Genomic DNA, 26,058 nt, shown 5'->3' with positions numbered 1-26,058 from the left:
TATTGTGCTGTAAATTCGATGTAATACAGGCGATAGGCACAAGGCACAATTCAGATCATTTGATGCACTATGATACATGGTACATGAATATTGAACATTTTATATATGTTTGCAGTATTTTTCATGTTGGTACATTTTTGCCATTCACATGTGTCACCACTGCTGCCTGACTCGACCTGGAGCACTGGAGTCCAGGAACACAATATCTATCCTAATATCATTGCTGTTTCCAAGTCTGTTCCACATTGAAAATTAAATATCATTTCATTATCCGAATTGTATGATGACACGAATATTCAGTTAATAATAAGAGTGGGGGAAGGGGAGATTTATTTTTGTTTTGTAAAATTTATAGCATCATGTCCGTGGCTCCCTGATAACTCAGTGAGTTTATCCAGTGACTACACCAGGGTGGTGTCAGGTTCAGTGCATGGTCTGGGCTGGTTTAGCTGGTTTCAGTTGGGGGCGACAGAAGGAAGGAGCTACCAGAAGGTACTCAGTGTTCAGACAAGAACCAATACCTTCAGGGAGAGAAGAGAATTGGGAAATGGAGGAAAAGGAGAATCATATCCATAAAACTGCACCTATAATGGAATCTGTAAGACTGCAACAAAGTTATGTTATTAAATCATGTAAGTTAGCATCAAATTATAGGAGCAATTTTGCACTGTAGATTCATATTCATTAGAAATTGGATTCAGGGTGGCCCCTAACTCACTTCTTGCAACGACAGAGATAAAGCTGAGCTGGACTTGAACCCAGTGATGAAAATGATTACCTAATGCCACAATCCTTATCGTATACTCAGACTTTTAGATGGTGTTATCAGTTTTGCCTCGTTGCCTATAACGATGATACTTGGTTAAAATATTACATGTGCTTTTGACAGTCATGGCTACAATATTCTTTTTAATTCTGTTTTGACATCAACCCAATCTAATCTAGGCAGGTATAACTACATCTGGTGTGACTAAAAAATGTTGAAGTTTCTAAAAGGTCCAAATGATCATTTGGTAACTTTTTTCAACTTTTTGTTGCCTTTTTAATTTTAAGCAGAGAGCCAGCGTTTGGATTGCAATGAGAACAGCTTCTGCGTTCCCAAATTAGAGATTCATAGAAAACTGGCAATACATGAAATGTAGTTCTGGCAACTCCCTGGCACTATAAGCAGGTAATAGTCTCAAACTGGTATCCACTGTATAACAGCAGCCTAAGTTTAATTTATTTTTGCAAATAATATTCACCTTTCTGTAATTTAAAAAAAATGCCAATATCTAGGCCATTCATATAACGATCACTTGTACATACAAAAAAACAGCGTATTTTCTACATTGAAACATTTATCTGATTTACTTACAATATTTTCCAATACTGGGGATGGGGGGGGTGTGGGGGGGGTTGTGAGGAGACATTTGTAGGTCGAAGGGGAAGTTACAGGGACTAATCGGATAGCTCATTCAAAGAGTTGATGTGATCTGGAATGCATGGCCTGAAAGGGTGCTGGAAGCAGATTCAATAATAACTTTTAAAAGGGAGTTGGCTAAATACTTGAAGGAAAAAATTTGCAGGGCAATGGGAAAAGAGCAGGGCAGTGGGACTAATGGGATAGCTCTTTCAAAGAGTTGGCACAGGCACAATGGGCCAAATAGTTGTTTTCTGTACTGTATCATTCTGTGATTCTATGAAATGCTGTAATGCAAGACTACTAAGAATAGCACTGCAATAGTCAGGGATTGCAGGCTTGCCCATTCTGGGTATCAGTTACAGTGCCAGCAGCAGGGTATTCACTCAGCTGAATAACACGACCAATTTCCTTCCCATTTCTAATACTGCAGCAGCAGAATTTGGTCTTAACTAATTTATTTCGAAGCTCTTTAAATCTGAGGCCATAGACCACAGGACTAAGGCACTGGGCCACAGAGAAAATGGCAGTATTGACCAGATACAACGTTGTTAATTGAGACATGTTACCTAGTCCGATTGTAATCAAAACAGGGACAATGAAAAAACTTAATTGCACACCATGAATAAGGATGGTCTTCCTTGCTTGAACATTTGAGGTGACAAAGTGACCAGCCCTTTTTCCTTCTCTGTATATTAAACAGTAACTCAACACAATCGAGACAAAACACAGAAGAATAAATACAATTCCAATTTGTCTTGAAGCAAGTCCGTTCATTGGATTAGGACAGCTATTGTCCTTTTCAATTAGATATGCCAACGGGACATTCAGGCTTTGATATATTGTTGACCACAATGGATTCTGAATTGCTAATATCCACGTTATTGCAGTTATCTTCTTTTTAGCTGAATCGACAAGTGAATTGTATCGCAAAGGATAACAGATAGCTAGACAAGCATTCAAGGACATTAGAGTTAAAGTTAGCATAATGCATTGTGCGAATGTTACTTGCACTGCGAGCAGGATCCAGCAAAGAATCCTGGGTGAGTTGATATTGAAGAGTCGTGAACCATTTGTCAGGGTGCCCAAGGCGAAATATATAGTCGCATAGATGAGATGCTGGCACAGGAGGGTGTATCTAGTCTCACATTTTAATCCCAATTCTTGCTGCACTGTGCTTATTATGACATAACTGCACGCAGCAGTGATGATAAAATCAATCAGATAAACTGAAGTCTTCACTGCATAAAGAATGTAATCGGAAGTCTCATTGGAGCTGTTCATGGCTCCGTTTAAAGTTCTTCTTTGTAAAAGAAATGAACAAATCGTGCATAGCTATTCCTCCATCAAAGGCAGTTACACTTACTAAAGGCCATCTTGTCATTTTAGTTTATGTGCTTCACTGTGCATTGATGTTTCCGTCTGTAAGTGCAATTCTACAAAGGTCAAAAAAAAGATAGAAAATAATCAACTCAGCTGAAATAAATCGAACATAGCAAGGCAAACGATGAAAATTATAGCAACATGTCTTAAAGGATGTAAATTACTGAAAGATCTGGTGTCAAGCACACTTTACTGAAGAGGATATGTGGATTAATATCAAATCATCCAAAAAATATTGGGGAAAATATCTTCTCCATTCTAGGTATGTTGGTTAAATTACGGGACTTATAATCCCGAGATCTAGACTAATAATCCGGAAATCGTGAGTTCAAATCCTAATACGACAGCTGTGAAATTTAAATTCAATTAAATTTAAAAATAAAATCTGGAATAAAAAGGTGGTGTCAGTAATGGTGACCACGGGCTCAATTTTCCCCAGTGATTTGCGCCATTTTTTTGGAGTCGGCCACTTTTTTTTAGCCTAAGTTTAAAAAACCACAGTTTCCCCAAACAATTCGCACCAGCGTAACTCAGGTTAGGTACAATTTTTTTAGGTTAGTTTTTTTTTTCAGCCAAATGGGGCTTAACCTGCAACCCACCCGCGCCAATTCTGGCAAGTTTGGTCAACTGAGAGTTACTCCAGTTCTGCTTAAGCCAGCGCATGTGGCCTCTGCAGAAAAATCTTCTGGAGAGTTAAAGAAATTGGCGCAGGTTAAGTGCAGCAGATGCCCGGACAGCAGGAGAAAGAGAGAGAGAGAGAGAGAGAGAGAGAGAGAGAGAGAGAGCAGAGACCGGGAGGAGGCATTCGGGCGGGGGAGCGGACCGACAAGCCTTTCGACCAGGGCCGGGGACAGCGGGACCGGCTTTAATAATTGGAGGTAAGTTACTGAAATATATTTTAATATGTTTTTAAGTTTCTGCAATATGTTTTAATGTGTTGGGAGCTGGCTGCATGTTTCACTTTGCAGCCTCAGCTCGCATGGTGTCCCTGGTTGCCATGGCAACCCGATCTTTATTGGCGCAGATCAAGGCTCCACCCCTTAAAACGAACGGACAGGTTAGGCTGCCCCAAAATGAAGAAATCCAACTGGGAAACTTGGAAAATTTTTTTTGGCTTCCTTGGGCCCCCTAAAAAATGGGCGTAACTCTTCAAGTACGCCAAAATAAAGCGTTGGGGAAAATTGAGCCCTATGAAACAACCGAATTGTCGTGAAAACTCATCTGGTTCACTAATGTCCTTCAGAGAAGGAAATCTGCCGTCCTTACCCGGTCTGGCCTATAGGTGACTCCAGACCCACTACCCTCTGAAATGGCCTAGCAAGCCACTCAGTTATACATCAGCATCCTAGGCAGTCCCTCTAAAAGTGAGTTCTTAGGTGACTGAACAGTCCAATACGGGAATTACAGTCTCTGTAACAGGTGGGACAGACAGTGGTTGAAGGAAAGGATGGGTGGGGAATCTTGGTTTGCCGCACGCTCCTTCCGCTGTCTGCGCTTGATTTCTGCCTGCTCTCGGCGATGAGACTCGAGGTGCTCAGCGCCCTCCCGGATGCTTTTCCTCCACTTAGGGCGGTCATGGGCCAGAGATTCCCAGGCGTCGGTGGGGATGTTGCACCTTTATCAAGGAGGCTTTGAGGGTGTCCTTGAAACATTTCCTCTGCCCACCTGGGGCTCACTTGCCGTGTAGGAGTTCCGAGTAGAGCGCTTGCTTTGGGAGCCTCGTGTCGGGCATGCAGACGATGTGGCCCGCCCAATGGATCTGGTTAAGTGTGGTCAGTGCTTCGATGCTGGGGATGTTGGTCTGAGCAAGAACAGTTGTACACAACCGCTGCGAAAGACAATAATAAGAATAAAACCGGACGGACCACCCAGCATCGACCTCCGCACGGCTTCGGACACGGCACCGACACACCCAGCCCAGTCGACCCGGCAAAGTCCTCCTCACTAACATCTGGGGACTTGTGACAAAATTGGGAGAGCTGTCCCACAGACTAGTCAAGTAACAGCCTGACATAGTCATACTCACAGAATTATACCTTTCAGACACTGTCCCACACTCCTCCATCACCATCCCTGGGTATGTCCTGTCCCACCGGCAGGACAGACCCACCCGAGGTGACGGCACAGTGGTTCATGGGAGAGACTGGCTCTGGGAGTCCTCAACACTGATTTTGGACTCCATGAAGTCTCATGGCTTCAGGTCAAGCATGGGCAAGGAAACCTCCTGCTGATTACCACCTACCGCCCTCCCACAGCTGATGAATCAATGCTCCTCCATGTTGAACACCACTTGGAAGAAGCACTGAGGGTAGCAAGGGCACGGAATGTACTCACGGTGGGGGACTTCAATGTCTATCACCAAGAGTGGCTCAGTAGCACCACTACTGACCGAGCTAGCCATGTCCTGAAGGTCATAGCTACCAGACTGGGCCTGCAGCAGGTGGTGAGAGAACCAACACGAGGGAAAAACCTACTTGACCTCATCATCACCAATCTACCTGCCGCAGATGCACCTGTCCATGACAGCATTGGTAGCAGCGATCACCACACAGTCATTGTGGAGACAAAGTCCCGTCTTCACACTGAGGACACCCTCCATCGTGTTGTGTGGCCCTACCACCGTGCTAAATGGGATAGATTCAGAACAGATCTAGCAGCTCAAAACTGGGCATCCATGATGCGCTGTGGGCCATCAGCAGCAGCAGAATTGTATTCCACCACAATCTGTAACCTCATGGCCCGGCATTTCCCTCGATGGAGGGTGTCCTCAGTGTGAAGACGGGACTTCAACTCCACAAGGACTGTGTGGTGATCGCTGCTACCAAATGCTGTCATGGACAGATGCATCTGCGGCAGGTAGATTGGTGAGGAAGAGGTCAAGTAGGTTTTTCCCCTCGTGTTGGTTCTCTCACCACCTGCCACAGGCCCAGTCTGTTAGCTATGACCTTCAGGACTTGGCCAGCTCGGTCAGTAGTGGTACTACCGAGCCACTCTTGGTGATAGACTCTACCATTACCATCAAGCCAGGGGACCAACCCTGGTTCAATGAGAATTGTAGAAGAGCATGCCAGGAGCAGCACCAGGCATACCTAAAATGAGGTATCAACCTGGAGAAGCTGCAACACAGGACTACATGCATGCTAAGCAACGGAAGCAGCATGTTATAAGCAGAGCTAAGTGATCCCACAATCAACAGATCAGATCAAAGCTCTGCAGTCCTGCCACATCCAGTCGTGAATGGTGGTGGACAATTAAACAGCTAACGGGAGGAGGAGGCTTCATGAATATCCCCATGCTCAATGATAGCGGAGCCCAGCATTGACAAGGCTGAAGCGTTTGCAAACATCTTCAGCCAGAAGTGCCAGAATGGATGATCCATATCGGCCTCCTCCTGAGGTCCTCACCATCACAGAAGCCAGTCTTCAGCCAATTCGATTCACTCCACGTGATATCAAGAAGCAGCTGAGTGCACTGGATACAGCTTAGGTGATGGGCCATGACAACATCTTGGCTATTGTGCTGAAGACTTGTGCTCCAGAATTAGCCGCGCCTCTAGCCAAGCTGTTCCAGTACAGCTACAACACTGGCATCTACCCGACAATGTGGAATGCTGTCCAGGTATGTTCTGTCCACGAATAGCAGGACCAATCCAATCCAGCCAATTATCGCCCCATCAGTCTACTCTCAATCATCAGCAAAGTGATGGAAGGTGTCGTCAACAGTGCAATCAAGTGGCACTTACCAATAACCTGCTCACCGAAGCTCAGTTTGGGTTCCACCAGAACCACTTGGTTCCAGACCTCATTACAGCCTTGGGGCCAAACATGGAAAAAAGAGCTGAATTTCAGAGGTGAAATGACAGTGACTGCCCTTGACATCAAGGCAGCATTTGACCGAGTGTAGCATCAAGGAGCCCTAGTAAACTTGAAATCAATGGGAATCAGGGGGAGTAACTCTCCACTGGCTGGAGTCATACCTAGCAGAAAAGGAAGATGGTTGTGGTTGTTTGAGGCAATCATCCAAGCCCCAGGACATCGCTGCAGGAGTTCCTCAGGGCAATGTCTGAGGCCCAACCATCTTCAGCTGTTTCATCAATAACCTTCCCTGAATCATCAGGTCAGAAGTGGGGCTGTTCGCTGATGATTGCACAGTGTTCAGTTCCATTCACAACTCCTCAGATAATGGAGCAGTCCATGCCCGTGTGTAACAAGGCCTGGACGACATTCAGGTTTGTGCTGATAAGCGGCAAGTAACATTTGTGCCACACTAGTGCCAGGCAATTACCGTCTCCAACAAGCGAGAGTCTACCCACCTCCCCTTGATATTCAATGACATTACCATCACCAAATCCCCAACCATCAACATCCTGAGGGTCACCATTGACCAGAAACTTAACTGGACCAGCCACCATAATTATTGTGGCCACAAGAGCAGGTCAGAGGCTGGGTATTCTGCGGCGAGTGTCTCACCTCCTGACTCCCCAAAGCCTTTCCACCATCTACAAGGCACAAGTCAGGAGTGTGCTGGAAGACTCTCCACTTGCCTGGATGAGTTCAACACCATCCAGAACAAAGCTGCCCGCATGATTGGCTCCCCATCCACCACCTTCAACATTCACTCCCTCCACCACCGGCGCACCGTGGCTGCAGTGTGTACCATCTACAAGATGCACTGCAGCAACTCGCCAAGGCTTTTTCGGCAGCACCTACCAAACCCACGACTTCTACCACCTAGAAGGACAAGGGCAGCAGGCGCATGGGAACACCATCACCTGCAAGGTGCCCTCCAAGTTACACACCATCCTGACTTAGAAATATAGCGCCGTTCCTTCATTGTTGTCGGGTCAAAATCCTGGAACTACATACCTAACAGCACTGTGGGTGTTCTTTTACCACACGGACTGCAGCAGTTCAAGAAGGCGGCTCACCACCACCTTCTCAACAACAACAACTTGTCCTTATATAGCACCTTTAACGTAGTGAAACAGCCCTAGGCATTTCACAGGAGTATTATGAGATAAAAAATTTGACACTGAGCCACATAAGTTGAAATTAGCACAGGTGACCAAAAACTTGGTCAAAGAGGTAGGTTTTAAGGAGCATCTTGAAGAAGGAAGGAGAGATAGAAAGGTGGAGAGATTTAGGCAAGGGATTCCAGAGCTTGGGGCCTAGGCAACAGAAGGCACAGACACCAATGGTTGAGCAATTATAATCAGTGATGCTAACGAGGGCAGAATTAGAGGAGCACAGACATCTAGTGGGGGTTGTGGGGCTGGAGGAGATTACAGAGATAGGGAGGGGGCGAGGCCATGGAGGGATTTGAAAATAAGGATGAGAATTTTGAAATCAAGGCGTTGCTTAACTGGAAACCAATGTAGGTCTGCGAGCACAGGGGTGATGGGTGAGTGAGATTTGGTGCGAGTTAGGACATGGGCAGCCAAGTTTTGGATCACCTCGTGCTTACGTAGGGTAGAATATGGGAGGCCAGCCAGGAGTGCATTGGAATAGGCAAGTCTGGAGGCAACAAAGGCATGGATGAGGGCTTCAGCAGCAGATGAGCTGAGGCAAGGGCGGTGACGGGCGATGTTACGGAGATGGAAATAGGTGGTTTTAGTTATGCTGTGGATATGTGGTCGAAAGCTCATTTCAGGGTCAATAATGACACCAAGGTTGCAAACAGTCTGGTTGTGCCTCAGACAAAAGTTGGGGAGAGGGATAGAGTCAATGGCTAAGGATCGGAATTGTGGCGGGGACTGAAAACAATGGCTTCGGTCTTCCCGATATTCAATTGGAGAAAATTTCTGCTCCTCCAGGACTGGATGTCGGACAAACAGTCTGACAATTTAGAGACCGTGGAGGGGTCGAGAGAAGTGGTAGTGAGGTAGAGCTGGGTGTCATCAGCGCACGTGTGGAAACTGAACTCAAGGGCAATTAGGGATGGGCAATAAATGCTGGCCTTGCCAGTGACGCCCACACCCCACACCCACAAGTTAAAAACAAAGCAAAGTCATGAATGTATTGATAAAGAACGGGTATATGATTTCCAATGGAGAGAATACTATTTCCTGTAATTGCTGCAATAAGCTCCAGGAACCTCAGGAAGAGGCAGCAGTGAGCCGTTTGTCTTTACTCAGCTTCCTTGCTATTGATTTTATTGAACAGAAGTGGCTGTCCAGTGGCCATGAGCAAGCTATTGTTTAAAGAATCTCACATACATTAGTACTTATTCGGGAATGAGCTGGGATTTTTGCTTTGTGCCAGAAACAGTGACTGGAATAATGTGTTGCAAACCAGAAGTATAGTACGAACCATTGCTGCTTTAGAGGAGATACTGAACACACTAGTTATCGAGATAGGGTGGGGAGTGTGGAAAGTATTTTTATCTAAGCTGATACCATACGGTATTTGTGTGCCTTTTGATTAAAATGGAGTCCTGGCCCTTCCAGAATTTTCTGCATTTTAGCAGTCAGCTTGCATAAACAGCTAAACCTGCTGTTAGATGGCTGATGGCCATCAGACAGCTAGGAGACAAGTCATGCTGAGACAAGTAACCCCCCATGGTGCTCTCCTATTGTCTACACTACAGGAGTTCCATGTCACCCCACCCTTATCTTCTAGCCATTATCTCTTTCCGAGACCTCATCCATTTGATGCAAACAGATAAACTGACCAGGAAATTGAAACAATCCTGACACAATACAAGACAGGTGATAACCCATTACCTATGACTCATGGAGTAATGGCCGTTTGGCTTTCTGATAACCCTGACAAAAGGAAATATCTGGACACCATGTCAGGACCAGGATATAGTAATTAACTCTTTATCTGTATTCACTGACTGTGAGGCAGAGACAGGGAGAGGCCAGAACTTTGGTTTTACTGTATAAATATCTTGTTAAACTGAACCATTTCGGAGGTGTTCATTTAGCCCTTGACTGAGTGAAACCTACCCCTTGCGAGCAAGTAAATTAAAAAGGAAACTTCTACCGGAGCTGTAAGTGTCGGAGTCATTCTTTTCGGAGGTCGAGATTTCGACAGTTATTGGAGGTTCCACCGAGATGCATACTCTCTGTCCTGTGAGTAAAACGGATACAGGCATAGTGCCTCTCCAGTGAAAGGCTTCGGTGGCCAAACAAGGTGAGCCTTTGCTCACAAGAGGTTTCTTCACTGTTGAATTGCAGATGTAATCTGTTGTCCACAGCGGAGGTACTGCATCTACAAGACTCGGCATTTAAAAGTTAAAGGTATTTTTTTTATAACCATTTCTTTCTCAGCTCGCCAGCAGAAGAGAACAGGTTCTGGAAAAAACCTCGAGACAGCCCGGGGAAGGTTTCAGTAGGTAAGGGAGCGCTAGTCGATCGAAAAGGGTTCCAGGTTCTTATGTGATAAGATTTTTATTGTTTTTAATTCGGAAGGGGTTCTTATGTGATAAGACTATTAAAAAAAAAAGAAAAAAGAAAGCGCTAATCGATCGAAGGTTCTTATGTGATAAGATTTTTATTGTTTTTAATTCGGAAGGGGTTCTTATGTGATAAGACTATAAAAAAAAAAAGAGCGCAATCGATCAAAGAGTTTGGGTACGGAACCTTAAGTTTTATCAGCTGTTATTAGGATAAGTTAAGGACTCGGTCTGTAGTGGCGTACAACGCAGACTGAGAATTTGTTTAGAGGTTATGATTTGTGTACTCACGGGAATATTGTTTGTTGTCCTTGTATTACTGTTGGGTGCAATACCTTTATGAGTTATTGCCATTAGAGAAACGGGAAGAGTCACTAGGGAAAGTTGTGATTCGAAAAAAAAAAACACAAGGATTGATTAGGAAAAGAAACAGTAACTGATTGATCAACTACGATTGGTTCGTGCCAACATATCTCACACACCCAGACTGAGCCCGAATTAAGAGCCTTTTCAGGCCACGTAACGGCCAGGAGAAGTGGGCGTAGAGAACTCGGTTGGCCGAAAGGATTGTGAGATCAGAAACTGTGGGAAAATCCTAATCATCCAGAATGGGTGCCGGAGCAAGTTAAAACACCACAAAAGGCACACCAGCCTATGTCATGCTCCAGAATTGTGGTCAGTCTTCAATTGACCAAAGAAACAAAAACGGTAAAGTGGACTAAGGGTGAAAACAGGCCATTTCCACCCGATGGTTCATTTAATTTAGAGAGAACAACTTGTCTCCAGGAGTGTCTTATAAACAGAGATCCAGGTAGAAAAAAAAAGGAAAGTAATAGAAAAGGCCTGGGTTCCGATTCTTCAAGTCCATGTAAAATTAACAGAGGAAGTAAATCAAATGTAAAAAAAAAAGAGAACCTGATAGTGACTTATGGATTTAAAAAAAAAAATGAAGCTAGCAAAAGAAAAAGCTTTATTGAATGGAGAGAGACTTGTGAATGTCTTGTCTTTCAATGAGAGTGCGTGAATGTCTTGTCTTTGAATGAGAGTGCTTCTGTCTTTTTTCCTTGTGTCTGGAAACCTGTTTGGAAAGATTGTGGAACTGCCTGTTTGTTTTAGCTCCACCCACTTTTTCAAACAAAGTGAAGTTTTTTTTAACCCTTCATAGTGTTGTCCTGTATGTGGGAAGTTTAAGATATTTTAAGTTAGAAGCGCAGGTGTGGATTTATTCGGATGAGAGGTTACGGAGCTAGGAAATGCACAAAGGATAGGTTTGTTGAGACATGGTCCCGGTGGTTAAAAGTTGTAATGCCTTTTTTTTTAAAAAAGCCTTTGTGGGTCTCTCGAAGTGCAGGCTGGGGGAGTACACTCTCATTGTCCTTGGTGTAAATTCTTGGTACAAAAGCTTCTAGCTCAGTAAGAGGATTTTTTTTGATAAAGAGTGACAGTACAATAGTTGAATTGGGATTTTGAGATATTTCAGGTGATCTCTTGATCAACATTTTGGGTGTATTGGAAAAATCTTGGGTTTGGAAGCCTTTTAATAAAATTAGAAAACAAGTACTTTACATTCTGTGATCTGTGAATCACCATAAGCATAAATGAGAAGTCCGTGTAACACACAGATTCGTCCAGTTCAGAAGCCCACACAAATATTCTCACAATGCTTAAAGGATGTGGAATGAAGTATCCCGGAATGCTTTCCAGAACCTTAAGCAGTCCCTCACTTCAGCACCAGCCTTGGGATTACCAGATTACACTAAGCTATTCAACTTATTTGTGCATCACAAGTCGGGTTTTGCACAATCTGTTTTGACTCAGTTACATGGGGACAGGCAGCGACCGGTAGCATATTTCAGTACCCAACTAGACCCAGTGGGACGCGGACTATCGGGATGTCTTCCTTCGTTGGCAGCAGCTTATTATGCTATGCAACAGGCTCAGACAATAACTCTAAATCATCAGACCATTTTGTATATCCCACACTCTGTCGAGATTTTACTTACTAAATGTGCCACCCAACACCTAACCTCCGCAAGAACCACTAAATACGAGGTCGAACTGTTATCAAATCCGAATCTTATCATCAAAAGATGCACTACCTTAAATCCAGCCACTCTACTCCCCACGGAAGACGACGGCGAACCCCATTCATGTGAAATGGTAACCGAATTAGTGACTAAACCACATATCAATCTAACAGATGTACCAATGTGTAATCCTGATCTAGTGTACTATGTTGACGGATCAGCCTTACGAAATGATAGGGGCCAACCTAGAGCGGCTTATGCAATTGTAACTCAGTTTAATGTTGTCGAAACAGCCTCTCTTCCAGACTCCTTTTCAGCCCAACAAGCCGAATTGTTTGCGTTAACTCGAGCCTGTATTCTGGCTGAAGGACACACAGTTAATATCTACACTGACTCCAGGTATGCTTTTGGGGTATCACATGACTATGGACAAATTTGGAAGATTCGCGGGTACCTGACTTCTTCAGGAACCCCTATCAAAAATGCAGAACAAGTGGAAAATCTCCTGCGAGCCATTCAATGCCCTTTGAAACTTGCCATTATCAAATGCCAAGCACATACAGGCCAGTCGAATGAGGTGGCACTTGGGAATGCCAGAGCTGATAATGCAGCTAAGTCAGCAGCTCTGTCGAAAGGGGGGATGCAGGTGTCATTGTTCCCACTAAGGAAAAATAATTGCTCAGATCCGCCACCCACTATTAATGACGTGCTGTCCTTTCAGACACAGGCCAGTACGGAGGAGGTGGTGACCTGGACGAAGGATCAATGTTATAAAAATCCAGAAGGAATATGGGTTCACCATGACGGCCGCGTGGTGGCCCCTAGATCCTTACTTCCATGGATTGCCCGATGTGTTCATACATTCACACATGCAGGCAAAGGGGGATTGGCAGATTATATTTTGGCAACTTGGTATGCACCAGGTATTTCGGCAATTGCAAAACAAATCTGTGAAAATTGTGTTACCTGTCAGACAATGAATCCGGGTAAGACGGAAAAAGTAGAATCTGCCTCCCACCCAAATCCAGTCGGGCCTTTTGTACATTTACAAATGGATTTTATTGAATTACCTATGTGTATGGGATTCAAGTATGTATTAGTTATTGTAGATGTGTTCTCTAGATGGATTGAAGCCTTTCCATGTAAAAAGACCGATGCCACTACTGTTGCTAAATGTTTGTTAAAAGAAATTGTACCGCGCTTCGGAATCCCTGCTAAGCTTTCCAGTGATAACGGGTCACATTTCACGGGAACTGTCATAAGAGAAATGTGTAAAGCTTTACAGATTAATCAACGTTTTCATTGCAGTTATCATCCACAATCAGCTGGACTTGTTGAAAGATATAATGGAATGCTTAAAAATAAGCTGGCAAAACTATGCAATGACACTGGACTGAAATGGACAGAACTGCTGCCCTTAGCTTTGATGGTAATGCGATCTGCAACCAACAGAACAACAGGCCTGTCACCGCATGAGATAGTTATGGGACGTCCCCAACGACTACCTTTTACAGCACCATTTACTGCAAAACAGATGGACATCCACAAAATGGAGGAAAATATGTTGAATTATTGTATTGCACTAACCAAATGTATTTCCAGCTTTCATTCACAGGTAAAGGAAGCCCAAGTCAAGCCAGCGGAAGGGAAGTGTCATAACCTGGAGCCAGGGGAATTCGTTTACATCAAGATTTTTAAAAGGAAAAGCAGTCTACAGCCAAGATTCGAAGGACCATACCAGGTCCTGCTGGCGACCAATACTGCAATCAAGGTAAAGGAAAGACCAACATGGATCCACGCATCCCATTGCAAACGGGCACCCGACCAGGAGGAAGGGACGAAGGAATCAGAGGAACAGAAAAAGGAAGACTGAATAAGGAACTGTATGGACTATGGGGACTGATGGTGCTGGGCTTGACAGGGTTTTACTGCACATTATTGATTACACCAGGGGTACAGACCCGCCACCGAAGGGAATTGCACGTAAACGTATTTATGGCACTGAGTCATAGGTATGCTCAAGAAAGAAACTTGTCGAGTTGTTGGATATGTTCCCATGTACCTGTCCACTCCAGGGGGGGTATTCCCCTGAGATCTGTCCCCTTTAACGAATCAGAAATGGTAGAATGGTTGACAGTGCAAAACAGGACAAAACTAACTAAGGGGCCAGAAACGAAGGAGCAAACAGAATGGAGGTCGGCAGGGTATAAACTTACAGCCTTCCAGGGATGGTACCAGCCCAATTATGATAATAACCATCAGCCTCCCTTCCTAAGCATTACTCCCAGAATAGGAAATCCTGAAGGTATAATATGCCTAGTGAGTAATGAGACTAAAGAAAATGGAAATGGAGAGACTGTACAAGATCAGAATGGATTGAGTTGTCCTTGTGAAGGACAAAATGGGGGAATGTGGAAAGTATTTTTATCTAAGCTGATACCATACGGTATTTGTGTGCCTTTTGATTAAAATGGAGTCCTGGCCCTTCCAGAATTTTCTGCATTTTAGCAGTCAGCTTGCATAAACAGCTAAACCTGCTGTTAGATGGCTGATGGCCATCAGACAGCTAGGAGACAAGTCATGCTGAGACAAGTAACCCCCCATGGTGCTCTCCTATTGTCTACACTACAGGAGTTCCATGTCACCCCACCCTTATCTTCTAGCCATTATCTCTTTCCGAGACCTCATCCATTTGATGCAAACAGATAAACTGACCAGGAAATTGAAACAATCCTGACACAATACAAGACAGGTGATAGCCCATTACCTATGACTCATGGAGTAATGGCCGTTTGGCTTTCTGATAACCCTGACAAAAGGAAATATCTGGACACCATGTCAGGACCAGGATATAGTAATTAACTCTTTATCTGTATTCACTGACTGTGAGACAGAGCAATACACAGGGAGAGGCCAGAACTTTGGTTTTACTGTATAAATATCTTGTTAAACTGAACCATTTCGGAGGTGTTCATTTAGCCCTTGACTGAGTGAAACCTACCCCTTGCGAGCAAGTAAATTAAAAAGGAAACTTCTACCGGAGCTGTAAGTGTCGGAGTCATTCTTTTCGGAGGTCGAGATTTCGACAGGAGGTAAGGGTTCAGAAAATCAACATCCTAAATCTTAGAAATGAATTATAACAATATGTAAACTGATCATGTATACAGCCAGATGAAATGGGCCCTACTATTTAATTCCCTCCTTCTGCACAATTCAGTGTATGCACACATGCTCCTAGGCAGTGAGGCTTTGGAAGAAACAGTGGTATCACTGACTGTGTCGATATAACCTACCTGTAATTAATGAACAGCATTGTTTAATGCGTCTCACTTACCAAAAAAGTAAATGTGGGGAATAATGTGAGTCTTTTTTTTGTCTCCTAAAGGTAGTGTTGCACTTTGCTGTAAATTAGAGGATTATCTGCACAGCATTAACTTAAGTAAACAGCACTCATCGTGGCTTTAGACAAGGAAGCGACACTCATCGTGACCATCTTTATAAAAGGGGACAAGTCCGACTGCATCAACTACAGAGGAATCTCCCTGCTATCAACCATTGGGAAAGTCGTCGCTAGAGTCCTCCTCAATCGTCTTCTCCCTGTGGCCGAGGAGCTCCTCCCGGAGTCGCAGTGCGGATTTCGTCCGTTCCGGGGAACAACGGTCATGATTTTTGCAGCACAACAGCTGCAGGAAAAATGCAGGGAACAGCACTAGCCCTTGTACAGAGCCTTCTTCAACATTACAAAAGCCTTTGACACTGTCAACCGCGAGGGTCTATGGAGCGACCTCCTCCGTTTCGGATGCCCCCAAAAGTACGTCACTATCCTCTGCCTGCTCCACGACGACATGCAGGCCGTGATCCTTACTAACAGATCTATCACAGACCCAATTCATGTCCGGACCGGGATCAAGCAGGGCAGAGTCATCGCCCAACCCTCTTCTCAATCTTCCTCGCTGCCATGCTCCACCTCGCAGTCAACAAGCTCCCTGCTGGAGTGGAACTAAACTACAGAACCAGTGGGAGGCTGTTCAACCTTCGCCGCCTCCAGGCCAGGTCCAAGACCACCCCAACCTCTGTCGTTGAGCTCCAGTACGCGGACGATGCCTGCATCTGTGCACATTCAGAGGCTGAACTCCAGGATATAGTCGACGTATTTACCGAGGCGTATGAAAGCATGGGCCTTACGCTAAACATTAGTAAGACAAAGGTCCTCCACCAGCCTGTCCTCGCTGAACAGCACTGCCCCCCAAACATCAAGATCCACGGCGTGGCCCTGGACAACGTAGACCACTTCCCATATCTCGGGAGCCTCCGATCAACAAGAGCAGGCATTGACGACGAGATCCAACACCGCCTCCAGTGCGCCAGTGCAGCCTTCGGCCGCCTGAGGAAAAGAGTGTTTGAAGATCAGTCCCTCAAAACTGTCACCAAGCTCATGTCTACAGGGCTGTAGTAATACCCGCCCTCCTGTATGGCTCAAAGACATGGACCATGTACAGTAGACACCTCAAGTCGCTGGAGAAATACCACCAGCGATGTCTCCGCAAGATCCTGCAAATCCCCTGGGAGGACAGATGCACCAACATTAGCGTCCTCATCCAGGCCAACATCCCCAGCATTGAAGCACTGACCACACTTAATCAGCTCCGCTGGGCTGGCCACATAGTCAGTGCCAGACACGAGACTCCCAAAGCAAGCACTGTACTCTGAACTCGTACACAGCAAACGAGCCAAAGGCGGGCAGAGGAAACGTTACAAGGACACCCTCAAAGCCTCCCTGATAAAGTACGACATCCCCACTGACACCTGGGAGTCCTTGGCCATAGACCGCCCTAAGTGGAGGAAGTGCATTCTGGAGGGCGCTGAGCTCCTCGAGTCTCGTTGCCGAGAGCATGCAGAAATCAAGCGCAGGCGGCGGAAGGAGCGTGCGGCAAACCAGGCTCCCTTGCCCACCCTTTCCCTCGACGACTATCTGTCCCACCTGTGACAGAAACTGTGGTTCTCGTATTGGACTGTACAGCCACCTAAGAACTCATGCTAAGAGTGGAAGCAAGTCTTCCTCGATCCCGTGGGACTGCCTATGATGAGACAAGGAAGATCCTGCCTGACCAATCTCCTTGATTTATTTGAGGAAATTACATCTCAAATTAACTGTGATGAACTCTACAACATTGTGCTTTTGGATTTCCAAAAAGCATTTGATAAAGTTCCACACGGAAGATTTCTAATTAAGCTCAAGGATAGGGATTCAGAGCAAAATAGGAACATAGGAACAGGAGTAGGCCATTCAGCCCCTTGGGCCTGTTCCGCCATTCAGTGAGATCATTGCTCATCTGTGACCTAATTCTATATACCTGCCTTTGGCCGATATTCCTTAATACCTCTGGTTATTAGAAAACTATCAATATCTGGTTGAAAATTAACAATTGATCTAGCATTAATTGCTGTTTGTGGAAGAGAGTTCCAAACCTCTACCACTCTTTAGACCAAACTTCTATCACCCTTTGTATGTAGACTGGATAATGTAGGAATGTATAAGAAACTGGCCGAAGGATAACAAACAATGGGTACTGGTTGAGGGGTAATGTGGGACGTACTGAGTTGGCTGCCTCGAGGCTCAGTGTTGGGATCACTACTGTTTCTAATTTACATTCATAACTTGGATTTTGAAATTCAATGCAAAATGGTTACATTTGCAGCTAATACCAAACTAGGAAGGGCAGTGGATGCTGGGTCAATTGAAATTTTTAAGCCTGAGATCGACACTTTTTTGTTAGGTAAAGTTATAAAAGGATATGGAGCAAAGGCCATAAATAGAGTTGAGGTACCGGTTAACCATGATCTAATTGAATCGTGGAACAGGCTTGAAGGGTTGAATGGGATATTCCTGTTCCTATGTCCTTAGTCCTAAAAGTAGAGTAGGATTAAAGTTGATTCGAATATTGATCAGGGTTAAAGCTAGTCCTAAACAGCAGAGCAGAGTTAAAGTTAGTCCTAATATTAAAGCAGTATTAAAGTTAGTCATAACATTACAGCAAGGTTAAAGCTAGTTCTAGATACCAGAGTAGGGTTAACGTTGGCATTTGATAACGGAGACTGGTTAAAGTTTGTGCTTGATAACATTAATTAGCCTTAACTTTAGAGTAGGATTACATAGGATATACAGCACAGAAACAGGTCATTCAGCCCAACCAATCCATGTCGGCATTTATAAGGACATAACATGAGAACATAAGAATTAGGAGCAGGAGTAGGACATTCGGCTCCTCGAGTCTGCTCCGCCATTTCTACCCCATCTTCTACCTCAACTCCACTTTCCTGCACTATCTCCATATCCCTTGATTCCCTTAATATCCAAAAATCTATCGATCTCTGTCTTGAATATACTCAAAGGCTGAGCCTCCACAGCCCTCTGGGGTAGACAATTCCAAAGATTCACCACCCTCTGAGCAAAGAGGTTTCTCTTGATCTCAGTCCTAAATGGCCAGACTCTTATTCTGACACTATGACCCCTGGTTCTAGACTCCCCATCCTCCCTGCATCTACCCTGTCAAGTCCTCTAAAAATTATATATGTTTCAATGAAATCACCTCTCATTCTTCTAAACTGTAGAAACTATAGGCCTAGTCTACTCAATCTCTCCTCATAGGACAATCCTCCCATCCCAGGAATCAGTCTGGTGAACCTTCGTTGCACTCCCTCAATGGCAAGTATATCCTTCCTTGTGTATCTCTTCGTACACAATACACAAGGTGCGGTCTCACCAGGGCCCTATATAATTGTAGTAAGACATCTTTACTCTTATACTCAAATCCTCTTGTAATAAAGGCCAACATACCATTTGCTTACTTCATTGCTTACTGTACCTGCATGTTAACTTTCAGTGATTGGTGTACAGGGACACCCAGGTCCCTCTGAACACCAACATTTCCCAATCTCTCACCATTTAAAAAATACTCTGCTTTTCTATTTTTCCAACCAAGGTGGATAACTTCACATTTCTCCATATTATGGGCTCAAGTTTAGGATCCCCCCTAGAACGGCGCACATGGGAGAGGCCCGCCTAATTTGTGGAACAGAAATTGCGCCGAATACTTACCTCGCGATTCTCGGAGATATGTCGGGCCGTTTCCAGCTCGGCGCGGCACAGCAGGAGCTGCTGGGGGGCGGAGCTACAGCCCTGCACCAAAAACAGTGCCGGCAAGCTGCGCGCGTGCGCAGTGGTGGCTGCGCGCATGCGCAGTAGCTCCTGGCCCTCCCAGTGTGTCCTGTCTCTGGGCGACGACCCTATCCCTGGCCGAAGGGACGTCACCCCTATCCCAGGCGGAGTGGCCTGACTGCCCTTACGTCTTCCGCGGCGGGCCTGCCCGGCATCTCCTGGGGGTGGGCCCTGACCGAGCAGCTCTTCAGCAGGCTGTTGGAGGGCTCCCAGTGCTGCAGTAGGTGAGTAGAAACTTTTAATTTTTTATTTATTGATTGATTTTTTAATTATTTTTTAAATTTTAAATGTTTAAATTTTTTTTGATTGATTGCTTTATTGGTTGATGTATAGATTTATTTATCATTTATTATTGATGATGGCTCTTTATTGGTAAAAGTGAAGTGTTTAATGCTTTGTGAAATCCCCTAACTTCCCTCTAACTTCCCTTCCACCAACGCCCGCCCCCACCCTGCCCCCCCCCATCGATCTCTCGCTCCCTGCGCCTAATTCCTAAAATGTAGGCAACGTTTTTCTGAGCATCCAAAAATCTACACTTATTTCATTCTAAGTTAGTTTGGAGTAAATTTTCGCTGCCTAAACTTGCAAAACAGGCGTAAGTGGCTGGTAACGTCCCCCTTTGAAGAAAGAACTGTTCTAAAATGAAACTATTCTAACTGACTAGAATTGGAGCAAACTAAATGCCGAGAATTGCAATTTCTAAGATACTCCATACTAAACTAGTTGCTCCCAAAAAATAGGAGCTACTCGAGCCGAAACTTCAGCCCATTCCATTTGCCATGTTCTTGCCCACTCACTTAGCCGGTCTATATCCCCTTGAAATCTCTTTGTATCCTCCTCACAACTTACATTCCCACCTAGCTTTGTATCATCAGCAAACTTGGATATATTACATTTGGTCCCCTCATCCAAATCATTGATATAGCTTGTGAATAGCTGGGGCCTAATCACGATTCTTGCCTGTTACAGCCTGCCAACCCAAAATGACCCGTTTATTTCCATTCTCTGTTTTCTGTCCATTAATCAATCCACAATCCATGCTAGTATATTACCCCCAATGCCATGAACCCTATTTTGTACAATAACACCTTGTGTGGCACCTTATCGAATACCTTCTGAAAACCCAAATACACCACATCGACTGGTCCCTTATCTATTCTGCTGCATCCAACCTCAAAAATCTCAGCAGATTTGTCAAACACGATTTCCCTTTCATAAGTCTGTGTTGACTCTGCCCAATCCTACTCGAGCCTCCTCCCGTCTTTCCTCATCTAAATCTATCAGCGTAACCCTCTATTCCCTTCTCCCTCATATGCTTATCTAGCCTCCCTTTAAATGTATCTATACTATTCGCCTCAACCACTTCCTGTGGTAGTGAGTTCCACAATCTCACCACTCTGGGTAAAGCAGTTTCTTCTGAATTCCCTATTTGATTTCTTGGTGATCACCATATATTAATGGCCTCTAGTTTTGCTCTTCCCCGCAAGTGGAAACCTTGGGCCGAAAATTGTGGCCTCGCCGGGTGTGTATGAAGTGAGCACGCAACTGGTGAGGCCTCACAAAAGCCGTTCCTCGGGGCGTAACGCACATGCGGCAAGAACCAGCTTTTCCAATCTGTCAAAATTTCTTTGGACAGATTCTACGCATCCCCGCAGGAAGGACATCCGCGCGGCAGAGATTGGGTTATTTGCCCAACTCTTGCCCAGCGAATGTCCTCCAAACTCTTACGCCTGGTAAAAGCAGGCGTATAGCTTACTTTTAGCAACGTAACACTTTTAATACATAGAAATTAAATTTCATTATTCATTTTTATATTAAAAACCCCGTCCATTCAGGTCAGTTTATTTTTAACCCTATTAAAACACCTAAAAAAAAATTCCAAAAATTATTTTTTTTCTAAAACATTTAATTTCAATGAATTTTAACTATGTAAGGTGTTTTTTTTAATTTATTGTGCTGTGTTTCTTTTAGGGAGTTATTCTCATTAATAGCATGGGAGCCTGTTCAAACAGAGTTCCCATTATTATCAGCAAGAATACTAGATAGTGATTGGTGGTCCAGGCCCCTGTGATTGCAGCATATGTGTACATACCTGGGAGACATCTTCCCGTGTGCTGCGCAGTGAAAGAAGGTCCCCGACCGGAATCCTACGTTCCTCAGGGACCAACAGGTAGTTTCGTAGATTTTTTTCGGGTTAGAAGCGTTCGTACGAAGGAAGCCTCGACCGCAATTTTTGGCCCAATTCTCTCTGTATCCACTCTATCAAAACTTTTCATAATTTTAAAGACCTCTATTAGGTCTTTTTTCAAGAGAAAAGAGATCCAGACTGTTCCTCTTTTCCTCATAGTTATATCCTCACATTTCTGCTTTCATCCTTGTAAATCTTGGGTTGAAGTTAGTCCTTAATAACAGCCTAACAGTTGAATAGTGTTAAAGCTAGTCCTAATATGATAGCAGCATTATTATTGTGATATTTTAGTGTCCTGGCACATGAACGAAATTTTTAAAAAACTGTCTGCCCATAAATTCTGGAAAATCTGGAATACACAAGAGCATAAGAACATAAGAATTAGGAACAGGAGTAGGCCATCTAGACCCTCGAGCCTGCTCCGCCATTCAACAAGATCATGGCTGATCTGGCCGTGGACTCAGTTCCACTTACCCGCCCTCTCCCCGTAACCCTTAATTCCCTTATTGGTTAAAAATCTATCTCTCTGTGACTTGAATACATTCAATGAGCTAGCCTCAACTGCTTCCTTGGGCAGAGAATTCCACAGATTCACAACCCTCTGGGAGAAGAAATTCTCCCTCTTGCTGATGGTGTTGAAGTATATCACAATATTAAACGTATCTAAGAAATGATCACTAGAACCCAAGTAATTTCCATTTCAAGTTCATAATCTAATATAGCTTCTGCTTTTGTATTATTTTGTTAAGAATCTGTAACTGATTACCTCCATGAAATGGTTTGAAATTCCCAATGATTATTATGTGTTGATGACCTGCAGCCTAAACACTGTTAGCTTGTTACCTGTGATATTTATCCATTATAATTTTGATGTTCCCTCCCCCATCCCACCACTTGTTAGACCCTCTCAGAGGGCAGGTCTGCAACTTGCTTTGCATGCACCCAGCAGTACTACTCTTCAGGTGCATTCACACAACATTCTTAGTGTTGCTGTGCAGCAATCCCTGCTTGGCTGTGATGCTAAAGATGGTGATATCAGATCGAAACAGTCAGCATATCCAGTCAGCATGATCTCCCGGCACATGACGGTTCGAGATCCGAACTGCAAATTGCAGAACAAAGTTGAATGAGGTTTTCAACAAGTTCAAATATAAAAGGCAAAATTGAGCAGAGAGGAAGAAAATGTAAATGATATCTAAATTATGCCAATTTGTTGTCCTTTCCAGGCGTGACAGTAAAGATATTTTTAATGGCGCTAAAATTAACAGTGTAATTTTGTGTCATGCGTCATGACACCATAATTGCACAGACGCACTGAGCATAGTGTCAACAACCTTAAGTTTAGGTTTTGGAGGTGTCAGTACGAATTAGCTGAAGCAACTTGGGAGCAATTCACTTCCTGTTTGCTTGACGAGGTTCAACACTGCCTCCAGTACGCCAGCGCAGCCTTCGGCCGCCTGAGGAAAAGAGTGTTCGAAGATCAGGCCCTCAAATCTAGCACCAAGCTCATGGTCCACGGGGCTGTAGTGATACCCGGCCTCTTGTATGGCTCAGAGACGTGGACCATATACAGTAGACACCTCAAATTGCTCGAGAAATACCACCAGCGATGCCTCTGCAAGAACTAGCAAATCCCCTGGGAGGACAGACGCACCAACATCAGCGTCCTCGATCAGGCCAACATCCCCAGTATCGAAGCACTGACCACACTTGACCAGCTCCGTTGGGCGGGCCACATTGTTCGCATGCCTGACACGAGACTCCCAAAGCAAGTGCTCTACTCAGAACTCCTACACGGCAAACGAGCCCCAGGTGGGCAGCGGAAACGTTACAAGGACACCTTCAAAGCCTCCTTAATAAAGTGCGACATCAACACCGACACCTGCCCAAAGACCACCCTAAGTGGAGGAAGAGCATCCGGGAGGGCACTGAGCACCTCGAGTCTCGTCGCCGAGAGCAAGCAGAAAACAAGCGCAGGCAGCGGAAGGAGCATGCGGCAAACCAGTCCCACCCACCCTTTCCCCCAACCACTGTCTGTCCCACCTGCGACAGAGACTGTAATTCCCGTATTGGACTGTACAGTCACCTGAGAACTCACTTTTGGAGTGGAAGCAAGTCTTCCTCGATTTCGAGGGACTGCCTATGATGATGATGTTTGCTTGACGAAGTGGGCGTGAATTGTTGGCGAGCATGGAGATGAACTCTAACGCAACCTGGTTTCCCCATTTTTGTCTTTCCACCTGTGGCAGGGCAGTGGGCTCTTCCTGTGTTTTCCCCAACAGGGCAGTGGGACCAAGGACTCAAGCATGGGGTCGATTATACTCTGTGGCATAGCACAGTGGCAGTCTGTAGCACTCACCCGTAGACCATTCTTGCCCAGTTCTGTACAACTGTATGTTTTTTTTACATTATTGATCTCCACAATCGAACCATAACTTAACATTTTTCTACCCTATACTCTGATAAATATTTTTCAATGGAAATTAAAATCAAGGGGGTAGAAATTGCCCCCCACACCCCCGCACCCCCCACCACCCCCCCCCACCCGGCCCAAGACAGGGCGCTCCCACCCCGTTTCGATGGTTTTTACCGCAGCTACGGTTCAGGTCGCCTCTTGAGCAACATTTGGCTCTTTGTTTTCTTTCTCTCTGATCCGGAACTTGATCATATGGGGGCGGTGACAGCACCTGAGGGATGGACGTTGAGGAGGGTGCGGAGTGACCGCCGCGATGACATCATCACGGCGCCGCGTCACCATGGCTCTCCCCTTCACTTAAAGGGGAGAGCCTCCGCGATTGTAAACTTCGGCCCACTGGGCCACCAGGGAGGGTTTCGTCCAGGCCAGTGGCCTGGCACCCAAGAGGGGGGAGGGCTTGCCATGCTGCCTATTGGCGGCCCGGCCGAACTCGGGAGCATACTTGTCGGGCCAATATGGCAGTCGGCCGATTAAAAAGAAAAAAACATGCCGGCCACGGCATTAGGTCCTCCTCTTTAAGGGAAACTGCGAAGCCGCTGCAGGAGGCCACAGCCTCACTGGGCCACGGGGAAAAAAAAACAGGTTTTGGCACTACCCGGGCGGGCTGAAGATTTTCCATGGGGAATGTCGCCATCGTGGGGTTCAGACCGGCGGTGTGCACGGGGATGACGCGCTTAAGTGGGATTGGCAGCAGCAGAGCGGTAAGGTGAGTGTGGGACACCGCCGGGAAAACCCGGGAGGGCAACCGGGCTAGCAACGGCCATCCCACCAACAGTCAGTGGCCACCCCACTCCATAGCGGGACCGTTGGTTTGTGGTGGTAACAAGCCTCGAGGCGAGGGAAAATTTCAACCCCAAGCAGTTTCTATAAATGCCGGTTAATCCCCAATGCCAGTATCACCCAGGGGGCAGGAAATTGACAATCTACCCCATTATCTTGTAAAACTGTAGCCAGAAGCAATGAAGCTGAAACCACTGTTCGCGGCACAGGTTATTGGGAAGCAAAAATACCTTTCCAGGTAACTAACAGTTTAGGACTTTAAAAATAATAAAAGTTTTCTTTTCATAGATGATGTCTCATTTTCTACTAGTACTTTCCAAATAACAAGACATACGTTCTCCTTTTATTAGTTCCTGTTATGAACTGTTTTATTATGTAACCATCAATAACCAAAATCAAACTATTACATTAGTCATCTTATTAAATATAATTTTTTTTTAGTCCAGCTATATGATTTACCTTAACTTTTCCGGTATCTTCCGTGCGATCTTCAACAAATAATGTTTATTCTAACGTTCTTTCTTGAAGCATGTTTTCATGATAATTAATTTTTAACATTGCATTTTACAGAATTATAAAATGCTTTCCCATATTACAATAGTGACTACACTTCAAAAAGGTACTTCATTGGCTATAAAGCGCTTTGAGATGTCCGGTAGTCGTGAAAAGCACCATGAAAAATCCAAATCTTTCTTTTCTTTCCTTCAGCCCAAGGAGAATCTGTGAATATTGTTGTAACACAAGCTGCTGAATGCTATTTCATGCTGGTTTCACTGCATAAAGTAATGAGGAACCAATCAGAAGAGTTGAGGGGTTGTATGCTCCGAGCACTGAAAGTTATATCCGCCTACTTCTACTTCCTTGTGATATACACTGACCTCGAAAACCACTTGTTTAAACTCTGAAAAATAAACTGTACCTAAATGGTGAACATTCTTTCTAAAGTTTAGATAGCTATTCATATATATGCTCAATTGTAAAAAAAAAACACTGACAATATCAGTGTCTAAAATGATATCACCGTGCTTGAGAGTGCAATGCCCCAAAGCAGATTTTCGTAATTTTGTACTACAAATACTTTTTCCAACTCCAGCAACTACCTGATACCATCAGCCCCCTACACATTCTTTGGTTACACACCTAATGGATAGAAGAATGATAAATTCAGAGTCTTCCTAGCACAGT

At 44.8% G+C, this 26,058-nt stretch overlaps 1 protein-coding gene across 1 annotated transcript; it reads right to left on the bottom strand.

The window, feature by feature from the left end:
* LOC139265466 (odorant receptor 131-2-like) lies at window positions 1-25,589 on the bottom strand. The gene is made up of 2 exons (XM_070882481.1): window positions 25,333-25,589; window positions 1-2,838 (listed from the first exon to the last, which is right to left on the bottom strand). The coding sequence occupies exon 2, from the start codon at window positions 2,684-2,686 to the stop codon at window positions 1,727-1,729; it is 960 nt and encodes a 319-aa protein (XP_070738582.1). The 5' UTR covers window positions 2,687-2,838; window positions 25,333-25,589; the 3' UTR covers window positions 1-1,726.
* Between the last annotated feature and the right edge of the window lie 469 nt (window positions 25,590-26,058).

The sequence above is a fragment of the Pristiophorus japonicus genome, chromosome 6, assembly GCF_044704955.1.
Source record: "Pristiophorus japonicus isolate sPriJap1 chromosome 6, sPriJap1.hap1, whole genome shotgun sequence".
In the NCBI taxonomy this organism is placed as follows: domain Eukaryota; kingdom Metazoa; phylum Chordata; class Chondrichthyes; family Pristiophoridae; genus Pristiophorus; species Pristiophorus japonicus.
This window is presented reverse-complemented; position numbering and strand designations above follow the sequence as displayed.

Coding starts and splice junctions, on each gene's coding strand:
- LOC139265466 (XM_070882481.1), bottom strand. CDS start 2,686: ATGAACAGCTCCAATGAGACTTCCGATTACATTCTTTATGCAGTGAAG.